The following is a 23,776-nucleotide window of genomic DNA, read 5'->3' on the forward strand; positions in this document are numbered from 1 at the left end:
AGAGCCACAAAATCACGGGAGGCGGATGACTATTAAACTTATACAAAATATGCACATTTAACTACAGCTCTGCCATCTACAAGAAAACACTTATTTTTTCTTCGGTCTTGCTATAAAACAAAAAGGACTTTGGAAGCTTTCTGTCCTGAGACTGTCTTCACTTCTCCAAGGCTTCTAAAACACAGGATGTCTATAACATCACATTTTATATTCAAACTTCTTTTGTCTGGGGAACTAAAATTGCTCAACTTATTTCACCATCTGACCCTCACATATAAAACAGTGCTGCAGAAGAGAGTATTTCACTCTAAGCACCATTTTTAAATAAAGCTATCCTTTATTCTTTCTCACATTTTCACGTTACAAGCCTTTCCTAAAGCAAGGCATCAAGCCGCGCCCGGTTCCCCTAAGGCTCACACGCACGCTCACGTTTGCCCGAGCGATCTCATTTACGCCGGCCGCTGCCGCGTTTGGGCCGTTCGGTTCCGCACACCGCCCTTCACGCACGCCGGCGGCCGCCTTCGGCTCCCCGGGAACCGCCGAGGCTCCGGCGCCGGGGCCCCGCAGATAACGGCGCCGCCGCGCGCTGCCCGCCGCCCCCCCAGCGCCACCACCCCGCGTCCCGCGGCCCGCGCCTCACAGGCCGCGGCCCCGCGCGCTGCCCGCCGCGCCCGGGCGCGGGGCGACGCCGCCCGGCGACAGCCCGCCCTGCGGCCGGCTCCGCTCGCGGCTCCGCAAGGCTCGCCCGCTGCCGGAGCGCCGCTCCGGAGGGCTGCGGGCCGCCCGGGCTCGGGGACGGGCCCGTCACGCGCGGCGGACGCGCGGCGGACCGGCGACCGGCGGAGCCGCCGGGTGAAGGCGGCGCAGGGGCCGCGGCCCGGCCCGCTCCGCCGAAGGGATTTCCGCAAGGCGGCCGCGGCGCGCTCGGCCCCGCTCGGCCCCGCCGCGGCGCGGTGCCCGTGTCCCCGCGCAGCAACGCCCGCGGGGCCGGCGGCACCTCGGGGCCGGCGGCCGAGCAGCGCCCGAGTCACGGCCGGGCGGCGGCGGCGGCCGCGCCGAAACCGCCGCGCTTCGCCTCGGGGCGCGGCCGCCCCCGCGGCCCCGACGCCCTCCGGCACCCGCGGGGCCGGGCCGCAGCGGGGCAGCCCGGGCGCGGAGCGGAGCATGCTCGGAGCGGCCGCGCCGGGGGAGGCTGCGCGCAGCCGCCGCCGCCTCTTGCGTCAGCGCCGCGTTGGGGCCGGGCGCGGCGGGCTCCCGGTCGGCCGCGGCCCGATGGTGGTGGGCGCGCGGCGCGATGAGCCGCCCGTCCTCCGCCGGGCCCGGCGCTAGCAAGCCGTGCGGCAAGCAGCAGCAGCAGCAGCAGCAGCAGCACGCCCCGTCCCCGGCCGCCGCCGCTCCCGCCGCCGCCGCCACCATCGCGGCGTCCGGCGCCGGCTCCTCGGCCGTGCCCGCCGCCGTGCTGTCGGGGGCCGGCGGGCCGGTGTCCCCGCAGCACCACGAGCTGACCTCGCTCTTCGAGTGCCCCGTGTGCTTCGACTATGTGCTGCCGCCCATCCTGCAGTGCCAGGCCGGGCACCTGGTCTGCAACCAATGCCGGCAGAAGCTGAGCCTCTGCCCCACCTGCCGGGGCTCCCTGACCCCCAGCATCAGGAACCTGGCCATGGAGAAGGTGGCCTCGGCCGTGCTCTTCCCCTGCAAGGTAAGGGACGGGCGGACCGGCCCCGGGCCCGCCGCGTCCGGGATCGGGGGCCCGCTCGTGCCCGCAGCCTGGCCCTGGGCTCGGGACCCCTCCCGGGAGCGCGGAGGGAAGAAGCGCGGCTCTGGGGGCGGCCCGGCGCTGCCCCGGGCCCCCTGCCCCCGGTGCCCCCTGCCCCCGGTGCCTCCTGCCCCCGGGCCCCCTGCCCCCGGTGCCCCCTGCCCCGGGCCCCCTGCACCCGGTGCCCCCTGCCCCCGGGCCCCCTGCCCCCGGTGCCCCCTGCCCCGGGCCTCCTGCCCCCGGGCCTCCTGCCCCCGGTGCCCCCGGTGCCCCCTGCCCCCGGCCCCCTGCCCCCGGCCCGCAGCGGTGCCGACGTCCCGGTGTAACCGCCTGGGACCGCCAGCAGCCAGCAGGCCGAGGGGAGCCCGCTGCGGGATTTCCTCAGCGGGTGCGTGTCTCGTCCTCATCCAGCGGCGTTACGGTACGTGAGAGGGCTTTAAGGAGCTCTCTGAGAGAAACCCGGAGTAAGCAAGAGCGGGTTCGCTGGGCGGCGTTCCGGTGGGGGGGCGCCGGGTGGCTGCGCGCTCCCTGCAGCTGCCCCGGGAGTTAGTGCCCTCCTGCACCCGGCCTCGTCCTGAGCCACCGTGCAAAGCAAGCTGCAGCTCTGCAAAGGCTGCGCTTTGTGCTGGTCTTTGTCCCATCCCCAGCTTTTATTTCTTCCCCATCGTGAACACAGAACAGAAAAGAAAGTACTTGCTGGCCTCCGCTGGCCTGTTCTACGTTTGTGCAGATTTCTGAAGTGACACATCGCGATGGGAGAATCACCAGCCTTTGGAAACAAACCTGTAATGAGTCTTTCTAATTCGCTGTAAATCCTGGTCTAAATTTTGTCCTAGTGTTTGGCATAATCAGTAATTACTAAGACTAGAACTTTTTTTGTTTTCCAGATATTTTAACCTATGGTGATGCTTAGTTGAGAGAAAGAGCAAGTTTCATGGAGGCGGCAGAAATCCTGTTCCCGACCCTCTCATTAGTTCTTTGCAATCCTCCTTTGGAAGGACAGGGTCTGATAAGCTGTCAGTCCAGTAATGATGCCTGAATTTATTTTTTTTAAAGTCCATTCTGTCTCAGTACTATTTCAAGTATTCAGATTAAACATTTAAGTCTTTTTTTTTCAAGTAAGTGTTCTGTTTAAAAGAACAAGGTGAACTGCTGTAGAGTTCATGTCCTTCCTAGTGCACATTTATCAGGGTGGCAGCTGTGTGCGGGCAGTGCTGAGTGGGCCCTTTTTACGTCTTCCTGGAGTCCCTCAACGCTTAGGCCTCCACAGTTGCAAAAGCACTTTAAAACCACAGGCTGGAGTGATGGTGGGACAGACACAGGAACTGCCAAAGCCATCGTTGACATGGAATATGAGAAGGAAGATCTAAAATAGGGAGCTGCCAGTGGCAAGGTGGGGAGCAACAGCCAAGCAGGACTGGTGGAGCCGTGTCCTGAGGTTTCTGGTGGGAGCTGCCCGCGGAGCAGCCGTTCATCGCATGTGCCTGCCAAAGCCAGGCCCTAAACAGCCTTTCTCTAGCCAGCCCGCAGGAGCCAGGAGTCATTAACGATGCAACGGGAATAATGGCACCTCCGGAGTGAATCATGTGTTAGTTCCAGCAGCTCTGTAGGCGCAGGCGGTGGTGAGAGAGCACCTGTCTGAGAGCTGGCTGGGCCACAAGGCAGAGCGGGATGGCTGCAGGCACCGCACCGAGCTTTTGGTAGTGTGGGGCTGTTTCACCGCTCGGCTCCTGCGTGGGAGGCGGTCTCGTGGTGGCAAGAGCAGACGGCACGTAGTGCTGGTGCGCAGGTCCTCTCACGGGTAAGCGCTGCTGGAAGGGCAGCGGGTCAGGTGCCCAGCGGTGGCTGGTTCTGAGCCTAAGGGAATAAGAGCAGTCAGGGCATTTCTGTGTTGTTGGGTTTTGTTTTGCCTTTTTTTTTTCCACTAGGACAAATGCTGGCCTACTTTTCATTTTCTGAAGTGTCTCGTCAGTCTAACCTGTGACAACTGGTATTCTCTAGTCATCCTTAGTGAAACTGATGCATCGACATTGGAACAGCTCCTCTGACCAAATCCTTACGGTTGTTTTTTGCACTGAAACGCAACGCTGATAGATGCAGCATGCAAATTTGCCCAGCAGCGGAACCACCAGGCAGGACACCTGCTCTGACCCACATGATACAGTTAAACAAATATGGGGAAAAGAAGAAAAAGCCTACAGACTCTTGCCTTAAGGAGGATAAGGCATTCCTAACTTTGCCTGTCAGACTTTAATTTACTCCATTGGTAACAGGTTTCTAAAGCCCTTAATTGATGGGATTGGCTTGTTCACCCTTTTAGGATTTCTTTCTCCATGGGTAGAGGAATAGAAACCAATAAAGATAAGTACATTTCAGAAAAATAAAAAAAAAAATTTAAAAAAAAAAAGAGCCTTCCCCTAACCCAAGAACTGACCCAACTGTCAGTCAAGTTTTGGTTCAGGTACATCAGCTATAAACACTTCTGCAGATGGGCATTCTCTAAATATAAATAATAATAAAAAGACCAGCACATGTAAACCAATTAAGAAAGCAGTATTTCCAAAAGTACTTCCAAGTGTTACTTCTGTGGTTAACGTCATGCTGTTCAAAGCAGTAGCTTGCAGACAGGAGGGACGCAAGTGAGGCTGGAGGTTTGCAGTGACTGCAGGAAGCCCAGGGCATCAGATAGCTCAGCTTTTTGGTTACGGGACTGGGAGTGGTTTGACTCTGTCTCCCCTGAGGAGACTGAGCCAGCAGTGGTTTGGTGGTCTCTGAAACAATCCTGGACTGGGCTCTGTGCTAGAATCTCCCACCGAGGTGCGCAGGACTGACAGTGCTGGGTTAGTATTGACTTGGGGTTTGTCTGGGTTCTTGGTACGGTGCTCGAGGCCTCACGCAGAGCTGGGAGAATGTGAGAGTTGAACCAGCGGCGGCTGGTATGCTTTGCCATGAGGCGTTGTGCCAGCAGGAGGCCAGAGCCCATCTGGGAGCCGCAGCATACGGCGGGGGCTCTGGAGCGGTGCGGGGATGGCAGCAGTGTCCATGCGGCTCTGGGGCCCAGCACAGAGGAGCTGGGCAAGCTCTGCAGGCAGGCTCTGGACGTCTCCAGCAGCCCTTGGCCACGCTGCCAGGACCACACGCGTGCCTCTGGCACAGGGCTGTGCTTGCGCTCAGGTGAGTTGTGTAGCTCAGGCCGCACAGAGGGTAAGACAGGCAGCGCGCCCGCCCGGTCCCGGCCAGCGTCCCGGCCCTGCCCCAGGCAGGAGCGTGCTTCCTTCGTACTCGCCAGTATCCATTCGAGGTCTCTCTGCGCCCAGTTCTCTGGGCACTCGGAAGTGCCTTGTGGAGGCAGAGAGGCGAACAAGGCTCTGCTTCACCTACCTTCTCACGCCCTCTCTTTTATGTGGATTTTTTTCCACCATGAGTAATTCCCGTTCTGCTGCTTTCGCTTTTCCCAAGAGCAGCAAAGTGAAATTAGCATATGTTAATAGTTTTCACTGTTCTTTCTCAGACCCAGAAACAGCAAGGAGACTGTCAAGACTAATTCTCACATTAGTGCTTGCAAAGCCACGAGCACCCACTGCGGAGGTGGGCATCGCCCAGGTCAGCGGGGCCTGTCCCACCCGGGCTCGCGCCGCAGCAGCTCCCGGCGGCGGGGTGAGGACCGCCTCACCTCGTGCTGCGGCTGGCAGGCAGCGGCTCTGCCGTGCTGAGGAGCTGGTCCTGCTTTATCACCAGGATTTTTAACAAAGTTAGGGGAATCTTTTTTAATTTTAAAAAAAAGAAAGGAAAGAAAAAAAAAGAGCCCCAGAAGACATGGAAGAACAAATAAAAGCAGTTGTCTTTCCAGAATAGTTCTGTGTAGTTCTCAAAATAACTCTGTGAGTGGTACTAGAAATATGTAGAATAAGTAGGGCTGAGACATGATAGTGCTGACAGAAAACAGGGATTTGGTGCTGCCTGTGGCTGCAGCCACTTTGAGGGTTCATAAATGGTTTAAGAAAGAATTACAGTTAATGCAGTTCTGAAATTTACAGGACTTCTGGAAAAAAATCTGTGGGAGATTTAAATCTTAAAATCACAGTAAAGTTACTGAAAATACAGCTTTTAGAGTTCAAAGCAATATACAGAAAATTAAGCGCAATCATAATCACACACAAACGCCTAATTAATGAATACTACAGTATTTTTTCCTCATCTTTTAAATAAGTGCAAGTGGAATAACGTAAAGGTGCTCTTTAGTTATGAAGCTGACTTAATTGGTAAATAGGTTCTTCTGCGACATTGAATTTTTTTGGTCCAAAACTGGCTATGAAAAATCTTGTGACTTCAAGGCTTCATGAACAGACATCAAAAGCCACTTTTACAGCAATCTTGTGAGATATATTGTGATTGTCAGCTGCTAAAAGCTGGGACTGTGACCTGGCTAACTGAGCAATATAGCATAGGAGAGGCATTTTTATATTTAACCATTTAATCCAAAGTATACTAGAAAGCAAGTAGAGCTGTAAATGTTCTTAATCATCATCTCCAGAACTACAGTCCTCATATAACCACATGTAGTAGCAGAGATCTGTGTCCTGCCGTGTTTTGCTAGCCTTTTGTAATGGGACCTGACAATCAGAGCTGTTCATGCCTGAGTTATCTTGGCAGTGGCCGTGGAAATGACATGGAGACGGCCACTCCTGATCTGTGCTCCGTAAAACTCTAGGCAGTTCCTGTTTGTGTTCCAGTTTATGGTAGGACTTACCTTCAACAGCAAGGCAAGAATATCTGTGTTTGTTCACACACGGTTAGCAGCCCTGTTGGGCAGGTTTGTGGAATTGCATCTAGCAATGCATAATGGGGGGGTGACCCCTCATGGGTAGGTACATCAATGAGTTCTCAGTGGTGTGATTAATTCAACTTAAAGATGTCTTATACATAACAAAGAAATTGGCTTTTCTAGTTATTACATACATGAAAAAAATCTGCGTACGTAGGGCTTGATTCTTTGGGGGAGTGAAACATCATTCTTTCTAGCTTTCCTAGGAGTGGTGTCTCTGTATCTTGGGATCTAGGACAGAGGTACCTCACATAAAGAGGGTCATCCAAGATCCTTTAATACAGCCATCTCTAACTAGAGGTATTGCCATATTTCTGAGTCTTCAGATGGTTCTGATCCTTTGAAGAAAAGGGAATCCAGTAAATTCATTTTATTGTACTCTTAGGCTCCATTTTGAAGCAGTAAATTGAAAGTCTTTCTGCACCTCACAGCCAGTAGTAACATTCTGGATTTTAAAACTGGAAGGTGAGGTAAGGTTGTATATAAACTGAAAAGTCTTAAATATATCAGACTGATCACTCCCTCAGATTTTCTTTAGTAGGAGGTAGGCAGAGATGCTGTATGTCCTTAGACCACTTTTGCTACACCATCAGTTCAAGGGAAAGAATGACAGGCTTGCTACGTAAGCAAACCACTTGCCGACAAATTCCATATTTATGTTATTATTGTATGTAAATTTCTGTATGTTATCTAATGCTTACTATACAGCCTCTTCAGAGGTTTTCTTAATTTAAAAAAAAAAATCATTTTTAAGATTTCAACAAACTAAAACAAGATCATACATATTTCTAAGACATAATAAACTCTAATAAAGTGGTCTTTCTGATAAAAATACATGTTTATTTTGCTTAATATTTACTGTTTAATGTCTTTAATTGATCAGAGAGCCCTTACACACGGAGGCCTGCCTATGTTTCCCTATTTGCACATGTACAGAGCCTGTGCACTCTATATTTAATGGCACAACACTCATTGGCCCTTTCCAGGTGAGCTGTAGCAGAACACACAGCACTGCTAGCACAGCAGAGTTTCTAAGGCAGCCCAAACGTTCCTTCTCACACGCGTAAGACTCTGGAAGGCACAGAGGCTCACTGCTTTGCGGACTGGACCCCGCTGTGTATCTCCAGCAGATCTCACTAGCATCACTGCTAGATGGGGCTGAGCGTCTGTCACTGAGCTTGAATGAATGCTTTGAAAGGCTGGAAGGCTCTTCAAAGCAGGGATAGATATTCTACAAAACACAGGAGGAGGGAAAAGCACAAGAGGGTGTAAATCCTTGTTGGGGCCCTGAACACTGCTGTTCTACGTACATACAGGAGCAGGAAGGCTTTTTCTTTCCTGGAAGCTTAATTTATATCTCAAGCTACTTGTATACTGCAGGGAGAGTCTGTTGGCTAGAGCAGGATAGGGATTTGGACTTGGCAGTCTATTCCCAGCTCTGCTACTGATTTCCCTTGTGGCTCCAGACAAGTTACTTTAATCCTGTGTCCCTGCCTGCCTGCATTTATGAGGTGAGCACTACTGGCCTGTCCCTGCCAAGCACTTTCAAGCTTAGACAATGTTTTCAGAATGCCTTAAGACACTCAGATATCCTGTAAAAGTGAAGTCCAGACCAACACGTGTGAAGTGACGTATATGGCAAAAATATGGAATGCTAAATTATATATATTGTGATAACTTCTGAGCTGTCTGTTTCCTCTTAGGAAAGCAAATATGGTGCTAAATAAAACACTATGAAAACAAGTACATAATACTTTTAAAAACTGGTATACTAGAAATGGGGAGAAAGGCAACAAAAAAGCATAAAACAGTCACATCAACCCAGGCATTAGTGGCACACGTGTGCTAATACCACATGCAGCCCTGGTTCCCCTGTCTCAGAAAGGATGTAGTAGAAGTGGAAAAGGTAGAAGGGGCAAGTAGATCAAAGGTATTGTATAACCTGTACACAGGGAAAGACTTAAAGACTTTTCAGTTTGAATGAGGGGTACGGTGAATATCAGTGACGTTTGCCAAGCAGCATGAAGACAGCAAGTTTTCTCTGTTCCTAGATGATCCTTAGGGGTCCCTTCCAAATGAAACCATTCTATAATTCTGTTCACAATCTCGCACTGTCAGTAGGGCTTGCCAAATGTCACCAGCAGCAATGTGTTCAGGAACAAACGAGAGGAGGTATGTCACACAGTGAAGGAAAAAACCACCGCTGTTTACTTCATGCTCTTGCCATGTTCACCACTGGTCACTTTTTGAGGCAGGATGCTGGTCTATGTAGACATCTGGTTTTGGCTAACCAGCAGCTTATGTAGTCTTACTTATGTTTTTGTTAATCAGGTTAGACTCAGAGCAGCTCTTCAACACAGTGCAGTGTGATTAAAGTGTCAACAGTGGGATGAACGTGGGGAGAAAACAGCAGAACGGTGAGAGAAATGTACGGTGACGACGCAGCTGGCACAGGATCCGTGTTTGCCTGATGGGGCTTCTCTCTTCGGCAGGAGGACGGTCTCATTCCACTGCAGCACACCTCTGCTCTCCTGCATCTCCTGCTCACATATGTGAATAAATCCTCCAGCAGAGGATTAAGCAGCAGGGGCAGGCACAGTAAATGAAGGCTCACATTAACATATTATGGCTTATAAAACAAGCTCCTACAGAAGCCCAAGCTGTAGTTTCTGTCCTAGTACTTCTAGCACCATGTTGCAGTTTGGGTGATTTGCCAGAAGTAAAGAAGATTCTGGCTTTTTGCATCTCAGGCATGTAACCCTTTGAGCTGAAACTTCTTGCACTTGTATTAACCCCAAAATAAGCATTTAAATGTTGGTTAATTTTGAGTTTCCTTTGTTGACTTTTTAAAAAACAAAATTCTATCCAGACTTGTTTTTTTTTCGGCCAGCCTTTTGTCACTTCAGACGTTCTCTTTAGGATGGCAAACGTGGTCCTCACATTTAGTCTCAAAGAAGAATGCCTGTCCTCAAGGAAGCGTTGTAGCATCTGTAAGCCGCCACGCACACAAGTTACAACCTTCGTGATAGTACTAGCAGTGTTGTAGGTAACACCACAGCTATCTATAGGCTGCGGAAGCTATGCTCTTGGCAAGAACAGGAAAGATTTTTTTTTTCTCTCTAGAGGTAATGAGGAAGCAATGTAGTCAGTGTAGACCACTGAACTCACTGTAGAAAGAGAAAAAGCATCCCTGTTTGTTTAAAGCAGATTAACCTTCAGAGGTGCCCAGTGACATTAAGAGAAGTCGCATGGTACTTATTTGTGCACCGGCTTCATGCTCACTGAAAAAAATCATCATCTGTCTTTCCACTCCTCACAACTGCAATGTTGAAACTGTTCCAGTGTTAAAACCGTTGGGATTCTGCATTTTAGTTTAATGGAAATGCATTTGCTCTGTGATGGTATTTAGGTATATTTATTAAAAATACACCACTCTAGTAGCTGTTTGCCCAAACTAGCATCCTTTTTCATTTTAAAGAAAAGAAAAATTCATACCAGGACCACTTCAGCTGATCAGATCTAACTACAACAGCAAATCTATCTACAACTCAACCTTATAATCTATTTTATCTAAGTGCTTGCATTAAAAATAAACAACAACAACAAAAAAGTACGGGAATAACCTGTTTTTAAGAGGAAAAAAATAAGCTCAGCTCTAAATTCAGAGCTAAATAAAAGTATCTAATGTAAAATTTGCAATGAAAACGAGAGTTCTATTTGATCACAGGTGGGAGCAATGAACAGTTCTGCTGGGCGTGTTTCCTGATGCCTTGTCTTTGGTCTTTTTCCAGTACGCAACGACAGGCTGCTCTCTGACACTACATCACACAGAAAAGCCAGAACACGAAGACATATGTGAGTATCGTCCCTACTCCTGCCCATGTCCTGGAGCCTCCTGTAAATGGCAGGGATCTCTGGAAGCCGTGATGTCCCACCTTATGCATGCCCACAAAAGCATTACCACCCTTCAGGGAGAAGACATCGTTTTTCTTGCCACAGACATTAACCTTCCAGGTGCTGTTGACTGGGTCATGATGCAGTCATGCTTTGGTCACCACTTCATGCTGGTGCTGGAGAAACAAGAGAAGTACGAAGGTCATCAGCAGTTTTTCGCTATCGTGCTGCTCATCGGCACCCGTAAGCAAGCAGAGAACTTTGCATACAGACTGGAGCTGAACGGCAACCGCCGCAGGCTGACCTGGGAGGCAACTCCCCGCTCCATCCACGACGGGGTGTCTGCTGCCATACTCAACAGTGACTGCCTAGTTTTCGATACAGCTATAGCACACCTTTTCGCTGACAACGGAAACCTTGGAATTAATGTGACCATTTCTACATGTTGTCCGTGATATATTTGTGTAGTTAGTGAAACCTTTGGCTGTCTGACATAGTGCTTTACATTTACCAATAATTTTCTTTTTGTTCTGTTTTTTTAAATGATATTCAACCATGTCTTCGTGTATGTTAAGGTTCCTAACTAGCCAACATTTTTAAGTTTGGAGAGAAGAGGAACAAAAGTGTCCTGAAAGTAATATAAGCAAGAAAAGGTTTTTTTAAATTCTTGGGTGCCTTAGGAAGATTTCCCCCCACACGGACACCTTTTTAAATGTAATTATATTTTATTTAAAGAGTGCTTCCATTAGACGTATGACTTAAAAGACTTGAAGGACTGCATTCCTGTTTGGAGTGCACCTGAAAGCCCTTTCAGCATTTAGGCTGTAAGTCTGTCTGAAAACAGATTTACTCTCACTGGTGACTTTTAAGTGTTTTTAGTAGGTGGGAAAAGAAAGAAATCCAAGCAGCTTCTCACAGACCTCCCAAGAGACGGTGTGGCTCAAAGTAGATCAATAGGTACTTCAGTGTTGCTACTCCATTTCCTGCTACCATATTAAAAAGGGATGGGCACAGATTATTTGCTGTGTTTTCAAAAAAAGGGGGAGTGAGGATGGCTGAAGCATAGCAGATTTTACAGAGCATGGGAATTGCCTGCTCTGGTCCATTTTAGGGAGAACAGGGAGCCCAGCACGAGGCACGGCAGCTCACAGCTGGATACTAGTGAAAGCAGGAGGCACACGACTTAATACATCTCAAACAGCTAGAGCCAATAATATAGAAATATATTCAACCTGTCTACATGCAGCTTCCCTTGGAGACATACTTGATTATTGTAAAAGACTGATTAGAATAATATAGCAAGAGCTTTATGGCCAGTGTCATGTCATTTGCTATTTAAGTTTTGTTGCCATATTTACTTTTATTTTGTAATAAATATTTTGCAAAAACTACGCTGCACTAATGCGTATGTGTGGTAGCAGCTATTGCTTCCAGGTCCCTCGGTATTCCCTGCCTCGCTGAACACGCTGAGCTCTTCCTCCAGCCACTCAGGGGCTGCAGGATTTGATTCCTAGCCTGACTCATGCAAACTGAAATCTCAGCGTGCCACTGGAGCTGAATCTGCCTGCGAATCCCCCTCTGCTACCAGAAGCCTTCTGTCTGAATCAAGAAAAATACTAGGTCTGCATGTGACTTTGCAGAGTATTAAGATGCCGGTTGGAAGAGGCAATATGTTGTGAGGTTACACAGCCTGCTGAATTACTCAGAGGTTGTAAGCCTCACGATAGTGAAAAGCTACATAAGTGACAGATGAAGCTTGGTGTGAATAAATATAAAATAATACATGGGGAAGAAAAACAGTCCTAACTATATGCATTCAGGGAAGAGATCTCTCGAGTTATGACACAAAGTCCTATGCAAACATCACACAGCAGTTGGCAGCAGTCCATAGAAAAGCACAAGAGAATTACAAGAAAAGCATCGGAGAGGGGGAAGCTTGTTCTGTTCTTGAGAATTTGGAAGTGATCATAGAGAAAAAAAAAAAAACACACAAGGAATTACCGTAATCTTTTTGTATCCAGTTCCTGTAAAGATCCTACATTTGATCTCATTTACACTGTGCTGGCAGAACTCCAGCAGCATCAGCCAAATGTACTAATTCACTCCTGCTCACGCGGGATCAAAGTCAAGCTCTGGCTTTCACAAGAGTTAACACCTGTGCTTTTAGCAGGACTTGTTAAGCAAGTGTTCCTAAGAATTTAATTCATTTTCCCATATCTCAGTAACGTTTATAGTGGAAGACAATTTTTCTTACTGACAATTTGGGCTTAAGAGCTTTTTGTGTAAAACAAAACTCTGAAGCAAGTCTTTGATTGTAGCAGGATTCATGAAATGAAATTAATTAGTCCAATGTTGCTAATAACCCACAATAGATAATTTAACACAGTTTCACCACGGTTTCCTACACCATTCAGTTCTTGTGAAGGAACAGATACTTTTTGTTACATTAAAGAAGAAAAAAAGAAAAAGAGACACCACCCAGTATCTTTCTTACAACTGAGTTTAGAATAAGGAGTACCTCAGCTTGTACTGCCAGTAAGTTGTGTGTTTCCCCTTTAGATCAGTGAATGAACATGTGACGTTGGTTCCGACACCTGATGAAATTGTTGCCTTCCCTACAAAACTGGGTGCAAAGGAGCTGGCACAACGTCCCGAGAGCGACATCCACGGTCGGGGCAGGACAGTAGCACATTGCCAAGGAAAGCAGCAGCACATCAGTTAAGGAAGTTTCTCAGAATACCCACAAAAACATTACAGAAGTCAGCCTGGTTTTATTAACAAAACTCCTGACCACAAATAAAGCAATCTGACTTTGAAACAGACAGAAACGCAGCCTGGGAAAACTCCACCCGAGGTGACCGGCAGCAGTGGGACCACTGCAGGGCCAGTGCCGCCAGCTGGGGGAGAGCTCTGCCCATGGTCTGCAGGCCCTGCAGCGTGGCCGCGCCGGCACGTCCCGCACCGTGGCAGTGCCAGCAGGCATGGCGGCATGGCCATGCCAACGCTGCCAACGCTACCTGACTGCAGCTTGTGACAGGGTGATACAAGGCATCAGGAGCTGCACCTTGGAATTTTTTTTTATTTTTTTCTGTTGAGTTGATACAATATATTGTTGAGAATTTTCCTAAAAGCATTTCCACTTTAAACAAACGGGAAAACGCAAGGACTTGGAGGGACCGGTGAGTTCACAAGAGTGTGGCACTGCCTAAGCTCTTCCACCCTGTGGCTGTGTTATTGCCAACACGCTCTCCATTTTTAAAAGTGAGTACATCTCAATCATCCTGCGTAACATGAGTGCTTGTAAGGTCACCGCAGCTGCAGACACCACGTCCAAACAGCAGAGCACATCCACGCTGCTGCGGGTCAAAGCTCAAGCCTGGCTCTAACACCGCCTGTGGCAGACGGCCCGTAGCAAACACGGCACAGAGCTGTGCCACCCACACAGCACCCCAGTGCGGCGGAGCGCCCGCCCCAACGCCCCAGCGACACCAAGCTCTGTGAGCCCTGGTCCGGCTCCCCTCACACAGGCGGCCGCAGCCCCACCATGCCCAGGCCCCCGCGGCCCCAGGCTGCCTTCACGCCAGACGGCCACACCACACCACACCACACCACCAGGGTGGCAGCGGTGGCTGCGGGCACCGCTCCCTGCCGGGCTCGCCTCACGCTGCTGGCACCGTCCCCAGGGCACGCGGCCCCAGGCGGGGCAGCCCGGCAGCCCCTGCGCCCGCCGCGTCACCACGGAGACCGCGCAGAGACCAGAGTCCGCCATGGCCGGGGCCGAGCGGTACGGCACAGGGTCAGCCTCGCCCCGCGCTGCTGGCTGAGGGCCGGCCCCACAGCCCTGCTCGCGTGAGGGGCGCACCGAGGAAGCCGGTATCGTCACCTGCAGGGAGTGCCGAGATGAGCGACACCGGTGCTGTGACACACGCAGCCACCGAGCCGGGCACTTGGTGACACCCGGGCGAGACGGGGCAGCGGTGCTGAGGTAGCCTGGGGATGCCAGGGCAGCGAAAGCCCAGACAGGGCATCCCAGGCACTGCGGGAGAGAGCGGGGTCATGGGCACCGTGAGGCCATGTGCCAGCCTTCCACAGCCTGACTCGGGGCACGTCTGCAGCCTTTAGACCAGACACTTCAGGTGTCCTTGGCCAACAGCAGAAAAGCCAGAGTCAAGCCCCACTTCCTATGTCTAAACCGTTCTAATTTCTGGTTACATACATTTGGAGAAGTTTTGTTTATTAGTTTATTCTTCAAAGGCAACTGCTTTGAAGTCATTGCATAGGACTAATACGCAGGTTTCTGTCTTAAATTAAGGGAGATGGAAACGTCAGGCATTACCAATCCCACCAGTGTGCAGAAGCCACCAGGAATTTCAGTGTCCGTGCAAACAGAAGCTAGCTGGCTTTATGAACATGCCTACGAAAAATCACGTAAGCAACAGCTTTTCTCAAGAAGCAGGTTGTTCACCTGCATTCTTTCACACAGGCTGCCTGGTGCCCAAATGCCTGCTGTAGAGGACCCTGCTATTTCCTCAAGATCTTTCTGCACACCAGCACTAGCCCAGGGGCGGCCCCAGCAGTCCCCTCACGAACCGCTGCAGAACTGCTTCCAGCTGAACCTCTGGGCCTCCGCGGCGTGTGCAGGAATGCTGCGCCAGCCAGTGGGTGTGGAAGTGCTCAGCAGATGGCAGGAATAGCTCATTGTATTCTTTTGAGAGGTACTTCAAAGCCTCTTAGCTGAAAATACATCAACCTTTTTTCTCCTCCTGCTCAGCTGAGTCATCCATACGTGTGACTCAGTAACCAGCCCCTTCACTTACTGGGTGAAGCAGGTTGTACTTCAGCAGGCAATATGTTAAGATAAGGTAGAAACTAAAACTATCCCGTTTGAGCACCCCATCGAGCATCCTTCGTGCTTCATTTTCAATGCCAGGCAGTCACAGAATGGATGAGGTTGGAAGGGACCTCTGAAGATCGTCTAGTCCAACCCCCTGCTGAGCAGGATCACCTAGAGAACATTGTGCAGGATGGCATCCAGTCCTCTGCAGGGGAACATCTCCTGTGCCTCCAGGAGCAGGAATAGCAACCTGGGTTGTAAAACACAGCACACCACCTGGAAGTAGTAGGGAAAGCTGTGTGCAAATCCATCCCAATAGAAAGAGGGCATGCACAGCCTACAACAGAAAAAGAATGCTCTCTGCTAACCCTTGGAGAACGTTTGGAAAGTCACTGTGAATGTCTTTGCAGGGGAAAAGTGTTACAGACTTTTTACTTTAAGTGGAGGTTCACATCTTTGCAGCATGACTGTCACTGTCATGGTCAAGGTACAGAAAAAAAAACAAAAAACTTGTGCCAGCAGTAAATCATCTACCTGTGTTTGAATATAGCAGCAGCAGATAGAGATGATACAGAAGGCAGGTTAAGGAGGGGGAATATCCCCCAGCACTGTGGCCAGGAACTGGGCTTCCTGGCAAGCCCTCAGTACCGCAGCACACGCAGGGCTATGCCCAGGCTGCACAGTGCTGCTGCTGCGTTTTGCCCTCCTGAAGTCACTTCTTGGGTGGGGTTTGAGAGCGGTTACACTCTGCGATGCAGCATGATCGCAGAGGTTGATAACTACATATATCTTTGAACTGCAATTTAAAAAAAAAAAAGTTCAAGCAAGCCATCAGCCACATCATTCAGTCTTTTAAAAGTATATGCGACTCCTATAGCATTGCTTTCTGCTTTTCCTCCTGCGCTAGTGCATTCACTTCCAGACATGTCACCAAGCAGCAGCTTCCATTGCAGACCTGGGAATTGACCTGAGGCTGCTGTGATTCTTACCCCGTCCTTTCCAACTACACACTTGGATTTTGTCATATTTTCAGAAGAGAAGGACTTAGAAATGCATTTGGTATTTCAGCCTACCCAGGACTTCTTTATCTGCTTTCCAGAAAACGTTCAGCCACAATGAGCTTACTTAAATGGACAAGACAAATTGTGTGGCAGCAAAAGGAACTGAAAATCATGCTTAAAAGAACAAGGAAACTGCTTAATTTGCCTGGAGGGGAAGCAATGGCAGCTCACACACTGACCACATCAGTATTAAAACAGCAAACGATGCACATGGAGCAGCAGTAAGATGCACACCTGGGGCAGCTGGGTGTTGGTAACACCACCTGCCTGGAGTGAATGTGGGGCTGCTGAGGACAGTGACAGAGACCCGGTCACAAGAGATTTTTCCTGCCGCCTCAGAGGCCAAAACTCTCTTCCTTGCACTCACACAGCACGGGCTGCACTTGGAGATGAGAAAAAACAATTGCCTCTCTGACTCATACTTCTCAGAACCAGAGAGACTGGAAATGTTTTAGAGTGCAATGCAATATTAGTTGAGTGCTACAAGTCATTGACTGTAAGCAATAAGCCATCTCCATGACTTCAGTGGGACTGCTTTTAAGGTCAAGCCCATTTCAGGTCCTTGTGGCATTTAGGAAGGGTCACCCTCAGCTCCCGGGCAGCCTTTCTGAAGTCGTAGAAAGGTGTGCGTTGAGGAGGTCTCAGGCCACTGAGGTAGCTGGTGAGAAAAGGGTGGCGTGCTGGAAGAGAGGAGATATGGGAGAGTCTAGGAGATCTTTTTTCTGGGAACACAGCACTGCTGTTCAATAATTCTCATTATTGCTATCACTTGCAGCCCTGCCAGACAAGTTCAGCAGTTTAGATACTTTGTGCAACTTGGAGGTAAGTACTCACCCAGTTTTGTATTTTTTATATATGAATTTTATGCTTAGTGTTTTTACCTTTGAACAAAGATATGACTCCATACTGCTATTTCATTTTTCCTCTTCAAGTTCAAAGAAGATTTTGTGAAGCTGTTCAAGCAATCACTACGGACACTCCCCTCTGTTGGCCTGCCGACTATTCTGGCCTACAGACCTGAATCATCGTGGGACAGCATGCAGATTGAGGTGAGTCAGTGGCAGTTCCAGAAACCATGCTCCAGAGAAGCTAAGTATTTAAAAATTATATGGTCAGAAAAAGATTGATTCAAAAGTGCTAAACATGTGCTACAGTAAATAAAGTGTGGTTGCCAAACGGCCATAGCAAATACCCTTTCACCCCTTACTGTTGGGGACAACTGCTGTCTCTCTGAAGAGTGCTGAGCTCAGGTGTGCTGCCTTTGTGAGCAGAGGCGTTAAACACTACATTTAGCAGGTGCTATTGGGAGCTGCATCTTTTATACATCAGTTTCAAAATGCGTTTTCAAAAAACAGATCAGTCTTTCAAAATATCTAGCATCCATCCTTAAAGTGCATCAGTGCAACAGCTATGACTTGCATCTAGTCAAATATGTTCAGCTTGTTTAATCGGCAAGTCTGCTGGTGATTCCTAATGAAATCCCACACAGATTCTTCTATGATCAACAGAGCTGCAGTCAGGAAGGTTTTTCTCTGCAAAACCACAAGCAGTGCATTTGAAAGGGTTAATGCAACAGAGTGCTCAACTGCAGCATTCTGCACTTTCCAAAGCTTTCCCTCTCTTTGGGATGGATGGGTCTCAAACACTACATTAATTCCATTTCTTTGAGCAGTACTAAGATTCTTAATTGCTACAGATCAGCTTTTCTTTTTAGTAGTTTCCTGAACCTAATGGCCTGATTTAAATTGTTCCAAGATATCACAGACACAGATGTGTTTTAACTGTTCTTACACACATGCTTTAAAGTGTTGCGTTTCGAGCAAAGCCTTATTTCCCCAATATAAAACAAGGATTTGTGTGCTGATACTATGCTTCTGTCATCCATACCTCCACTTCAGGTAGAGGAGGACTGCACTCCAAAGTGTGAGTTCTGTGGTAGCCTGCTGAAGCCATTTCCTTCCTTTGAGGACACTTGCCCAGAGTCACAGGATTATGAATCAGTAAGCTGGTGGGAAAGGATCAGCCGATGTTTACTGTGAAAAGTCCTGCTGTAGTGACACTGCTCTTCTGCCTTCCAGAAGTTCTGCTGTGAGCAGAATTGAGACCTCTACGAGTTCATCGTAAAGGAGACAAAGAATCGCGAAAGTGCTTGGAATGTTCCCATTGCTATCAAACCCCACAAGTCCCATGGCACTGAAGCTGAAAGACGCCTGTCAAAGGAGAGAGCGTACCAGAGGTACCATGAAGCAGCTATGGAGAGAGCTAAGGATTGCTTTTGTATAAGAAACAATAGGCTACTCTGGAGGGAGAAGAAGTAGCAAGAAAATAAAACTACAACATGGGGGAATGAAAGAAGAAGAAAAAAAAAAGTCAGGCAACATGCACTTATATTCTATCTAGACCCTCTTGGCTTTTCTTTTACTAATTTGTATGAGAGGGTGGCAAAGCATGTGCTTGCTGTTCGTAATAGATACAACATACCCAGACACGGGAAGGGCCCAAAATGTAACTGCAACTATGGCAGGGACAATATTTGTATCTCACTTTTGCCCCATGTGCCAAAACAATGCTCGAATTTTTATTTCCCTATTTTGCTGCATAAACCATGACATGCATTTGGATTCCAGTTTGCAGAAGCCTTAAGAACTCTGAGTTTGACTTCTGCTGAGTTCTTTAGATACCTGCATAAACTTAGGGCCTCCTGCTAAGTGTATGGCATAGGCTTAAAGACAAGTAACACAGCACACCTAGAAGTAAACTGCTAGTTTCCCTAAAGATCTTTTGCAGTCTGATGGTGTGACTACCTCAAATTATACACAGAACATAAACCAAAGCCGTTGTTAGGCATAGTCAAGTTTATAAGAAGCTAAGCAAGAAAAAATAGTGAAATATTCTTGCACATCACCTGTCTTGTTCATCTAGCGGGCAGCACTCCTTTTACATAAAAATCCTCATATAAAATTCATTAACATGTTAAGCTTTGCTATTAGTAGAGTTGATACCATTACAATCACAGAGTTCATTCACTGAAATCTCTGTAAGGGAAAAATTTGTCTTTGCTGGGATATTAGATTGATAATATGCCATTGTTTCCAATAGTTATTTGCAATTACAGTAGTGGAGAGAAAAACAGATTCAGAAACTTACATTCCTACTGCAACAATATCCAGCACTGCTAGCATTTAAAACAGGATACATGAAGTGTGTGTCATGAACATTTTGATTTTCCAGGCAGCAGGAGAGACAAATGGCCAGACAGTTAGCTTTCCTGGCAGCTGAGCCAACAACTGTAGCCGAATGTGAGTTTGCATTTATCTACGTATTTATTTATCTATTTATCACAACAATGAATTTGGTGGAATTGCTTGTCTCTAATGATCTCTAATCAGATAGGAAGATTTATGCAGCGACATGCTAGTTCATTGTCCAGTGTGCAATCCCATTAATTAATATAGCAACATCTAATTTAATCTCTCACATGAAAAAAGCAAGAACAGTTACGTGGCCATGGCACAGAGAGGACCTACCTTACTATGACTTTCAGTGCTTCTACATGAAAGTTTCCACAGAGATACACAGAAATTGACCTTAGAGAGCAATAAGCTTGTAAAGCCAACCCCTTGGAAGGTAGGAACTCTCAGAATTAAGGTGATCAAGGTTTTACCTAATAAAGTGAACAGTGAATTTCTAGCTCAGACTACAGGTGACTGAGCAGCTTTGGGGATCTAGTGAGTAATAGCAAAGTCCTTTTGACTAAGAACAGGTAAATGGGATTTCAAATATGGGCATATTTTCCACAGAAGATGTCAAGACAATAAGGTTGCTGTGTCACCAAGGGTTGCTTATTCTCAGTCCTCTAGAGCACGGAGCCATGAGTGCTTTCTGAAAAATGTCATTATTTACACACACATACATATAAAAGTAGAAAATTGGACTCTGAAGTAGCTGAACAGCTAGGACAATCCTTGTTAGATAAAAAGTACCCCAAGACACTCCCAGGATAGAGCATTTCAGCCAGAGATTTGCATTCCACCAAATTACTGTCTCCCTGCAGAGACACCAGGCAGCCCTGATGTCAGAGGTACCAGCCCTACCTGATGCACACAAACCCTTCCCTTTCCTCTTTAGGTTCAAGACAACCTGGCATGATTTCTTACCTGCTTTCTCAGGAACCACCATCTCCAACAGGCTGGACACTGGTACCTGGTGAAAGAGCAGCAAAGCCCAAAGAGGAGCCCATCTCCTACAGCATCACCTGCTGTGATTTCACCGTTGTGGGCGGAAGGGCAAGTAGCTGCTGCTTGATGGGACGAGCTGCACCTGGATTGCACCCACACTGCAGAGTAACTGGAGCCCTGCACTGGTGCCTTTAAAGGGGCAGCTGTGTGCAGGACTTCTGTCATTCATTTTATTGTTTCTTTTCCAATCTTAGGTAGTGAAGAATGAATTGTTGGAAAGATACTACAAACATGGAGGGAAATTTCTTACCATGCTTCCAGATGGAACAGCGCAGTTATTGTATCCTTACGGGGCTTACCTGCCAGCACTAGTCCAGGGCTGGAAATGTACTTTTAAGTGTGTTCTAGCCTGCTTTATCACAGAATAACCTGGCCCACCACTTCCACTGTCAAAAAAAAAGCAGTAGTGAAACAGCTTAAATAGCCCTTGGTGTAAAATATTTTCAGATCAGCCAGTAACTCCGATGAAGGAATGGCACTCGTGTGTTTAATACTCAGCTTAGACATGCCAGCTTGGTGTTCAGACCCACTCCCAAGGTGTGGTCCCATGGATGGAAGCCTTGCTGCCAGCCCCAATGAGACACAAAATACCTGCTGCTCAGATACATTCAAGTCAGGTTTCAGGGGCTAGGGCCATTTTTTTCCCCTGGTTGTTACTTTTTTTTTTTTTTTTTTTTTGTAAGCTGTGTGAGACCTGCCCCTGCTTTCTCTGTCTTCATTCACGTTAAGTTGGTCGTTTCATGTTGCAAGGCTTGTACTTTCAATAATACGCGTTACAGGCTCCACGGATGTGTCGTTAAGGCTTCTAAGCAATTCTGCCCAGGTTATTGGTTAAAAAACAACAAAAAAGTGTACTCTGACCACTTCTTTTGTCAGTGTACAGAAAACTAATGTAGGAAAACAAACTTTGGCCCTTTCCCAGGTAATACCGGCTGCACACCACTGTTCTGCCTTTAACACAATAATCCAGGTAATACAGCAACTTTTATACTTCAAAGTAGTGTTCTGAAATATTTAGTATGTAAAAACAGATCAAACACACAAACAAAGGCGTTGTGAACACCTTATCTGACGATAGCTATCCATCTGGAAATCTGGCAATCATTGTCATACAAGAAAGAAAATGGTTTATTTGCATAGTACAGGAAGACAAGCACAATAACGCCGAAATACAAGCAGTATTTAAGTCCAATGGCAGAAGTACTTGTTATTACCCACACGGATCTGTATGGTATGTTTGTGGCAATCATAGCATCTTTTCTGTCCACTGCACATTTTATATTTCAAAGGTCATAAAATGTATTTTTAGTAGCACTCAGAAATTAAAAGGCAGATATAGCATAGGGGAGGTGCGATCTGTAGAGAGAGCGAGTGTGTTTTACAGACTCGTAATGCCATTGGGAAAAAGCAGTCTTTCAGAGACACACAGCGTGTGCCAAGTTGATGCAGCAGCCCCTTGTTCCGTGGAAATTCTTCCTATGAAGAGAGGAAGCCTTGGCTCAGAGGTATTCCGGACGAAATTAAGATTAAACCCACCCATTTCCTCTCCCCGCACCAGAGAAATATTTGCCCACAGTAGTGTAGAAATGCAAAACTCTGAAACTGGCTGCTGTTTTGTTGTTGTTGTTGTTGTTGTTGTTTTTTCCAAACAGTTAGGTAAGGAGGAGAAAGCACTCAGTGTGCTACTGGCCTCTCGTTTTTATGCTTTTTTTTTTTTTTTTGTATCCTGGCTGCAGCCTGGGTAGTTTCCAGGGGCTGAGCCCAACAGCACTCTTGTTGGGGTGCCAAACTTGTGGCCTTGTGCTGGGAGCCTCCCTGAAGAGAAGGGCTGCTCCCCATTGTGTTTTCTGGGGGGTTTAAACCGAAAACTGGCTGTGCCTTGGCTTGCAGAGCACTGACTTGAGATCCTGTCCCTGTGGGGTGCCAGGGATATGGGCAGTGGAGGCTGCAGGATGCACCATCTTGGTGCGGAGCTTTGATTTTCCTCTCTTTTAGGATAAACATGAATGTTCAGGGAGGGCAGTATTTGGACAAGGCAGGCAGCAGGGTGAGACGGTGGACGTGGCCAAACAGCTTAACATCATCAGGACCCTGCGTCCCGCTGAGCCCCATCTTCATCTCCCTGAACCAGCACGTCGGGGTCAGGATTGTGGGCCAGGACAAGATCATTGTTTCCTTCCTCGCCATGGGACAACAAGCAAAATTCAACGTGGGAACCAAAGTGCAGGTATTTCTCAAGCGCGCAGGCATTTCTCAAGCGCACAGGCAGCTCTACACACAGCTGCTCCCCGCAGCAGGAGCGGGGCAGCCGGGGAAGCTCCTGCCCACGGATCACACTTGCCCCACGGTGGGTGCCCCCTGCATTGCCCCGCAGCCCCAGGGTCACCCAGCTCTGCAGGTCTCTCTCCTGGCGAGAGGCCTCACCCCAAGCCCTCATTCCTCGGAGCCAGCGCATGGCCACGGCTCCGCTGACACCGCTCGCCTCCGCTCCTGCCAGGTCAGTCCGGCCAGCCGGCTGCGTCCGCCCACCCCGCTGAGTGAGGACGACCTTCTGCTGCTGGCCCTCAGGGTGAGGATCCTGCGGCTCTTCGATAAACTGCGCGGATGCTTAAGCTTTCCTTCCAACGAGCAATGGGACAAAATCAAGCCTCCAGCATACCTTATGACACAGACTTTAAAGATCTTACACCTTTGCACAACTTCTGACCTAAGTGAAGAGCTGCGCAGCTCAGTTAGGGCGATACTAAGTGCTCAAGTCTGACCAGCATGTATGGTGTGAAGGCAAAACGAGCCGAGCCTGGGAAGAGACAGAGACGCCCCTGAAGCTGTGGCGCTTGCATGTGCTCAGCAAGGTTCCACCTGCAGCTTTACCCCGCTGCGGTGTGGAGCCGAGGACAGCCTGCAGCCCTTCTGCACAGCCACTCTCCTGTGGCCCTCCCACCTGACAGGTGCTTGCTCAGCGTAAGTGAGGCTGTGGTGCAAGAAGCACCAGCTCACGTTTTGGTGTGAGCTCATGGCGAAGTACGTCTTGTCTGTGAGGCTTGAAGAGGGGCTTTGCTCAGGGTACAATAAATCCATGCTTGAGGTTGGTGCATTGCTCCTGAGTGGCTTCTTTTCCATCTCCCAGAAGAAACCAGCCCAGGCTGAGCAGTCATTTCAGCCCATAAA

At 48.6% G+C, this 23,776-nt stretch overlaps 2 protein-coding genes and 1 long non-coding RNA gene across 3 annotated transcripts; 2 read left to right on the plus strand and 1 right to left on the minus strand.

Annotated features, from left to right (window-relative positions):
* Positions 1-1,208: 1,208 nt before the first annotated feature.
* Positions 1,209-11,864, plus strand: SIAH2 (siah E3 ubiquitin protein ligase 2). Its single transcript, XM_083848931.1, has 2 exons — positions 1,209-1,699; positions 10,373-11,864. The coding sequence occupies exons 1-2, from the start codon at positions 1,295-1,297 to the stop codon at positions 10,928-10,930; spliced, it is 963 nt and encodes a 320-aa protein (XP_083705057.1). The 5' UTR covers positions 1,209-1,294; the 3' UTR covers positions 10,931-11,864.
* A 136-nt stretch (positions 11,865-12,000) lies between these two features.
* On the plus strand, positions 12,001-23,700 carry ERICH6 (glutamate rich 6). The gene is given in 13 exon segments (XM_083848919.1): positions 12,001-14,460; positions 14,788-14,903; positions 17,146-17,192; positions 17,303-17,419; positions 18,269-18,370; positions 18,449-18,469; positions 18,473-18,606; positions 19,602-19,669; positions 20,499-20,656; positions 20,803-20,888; positions 21,687-21,839; positions 22,604-22,835; positions 23,106-23,700. Coding segments are annotated over 12 exon segments (1,494 nt in total). The 5' UTR covers positions 12,001-14,460; positions 14,788-14,791; the 3' UTR covers positions 23,370-23,700.
* LOC310904349 lies at positions 16,621-20,665 on the minus strand. Its single transcript, XR_014588240.1, has 4 exons — positions 20,528-20,665; positions 18,258-18,375; positions 17,252-17,459; positions 16,621-17,050 (listed from the first exon to the last, which is right to left on the minus strand). It is a non-coding gene; the product is annotated as an uncharacterized lncRNA (long non-coding RNA).
* Positions 23,701-23,776: the final 76 nt, after the last annotated feature.

Source organism: Anser anser (genome assembly GCF_964211835.1).
Source record: "Anser anser genome assembly, chromosome: 9".
Lineage (NCBI taxonomy): Eukaryota > Metazoa > Chordata > Aves > Anseriformes > Anatidae > Anser > Anser anser.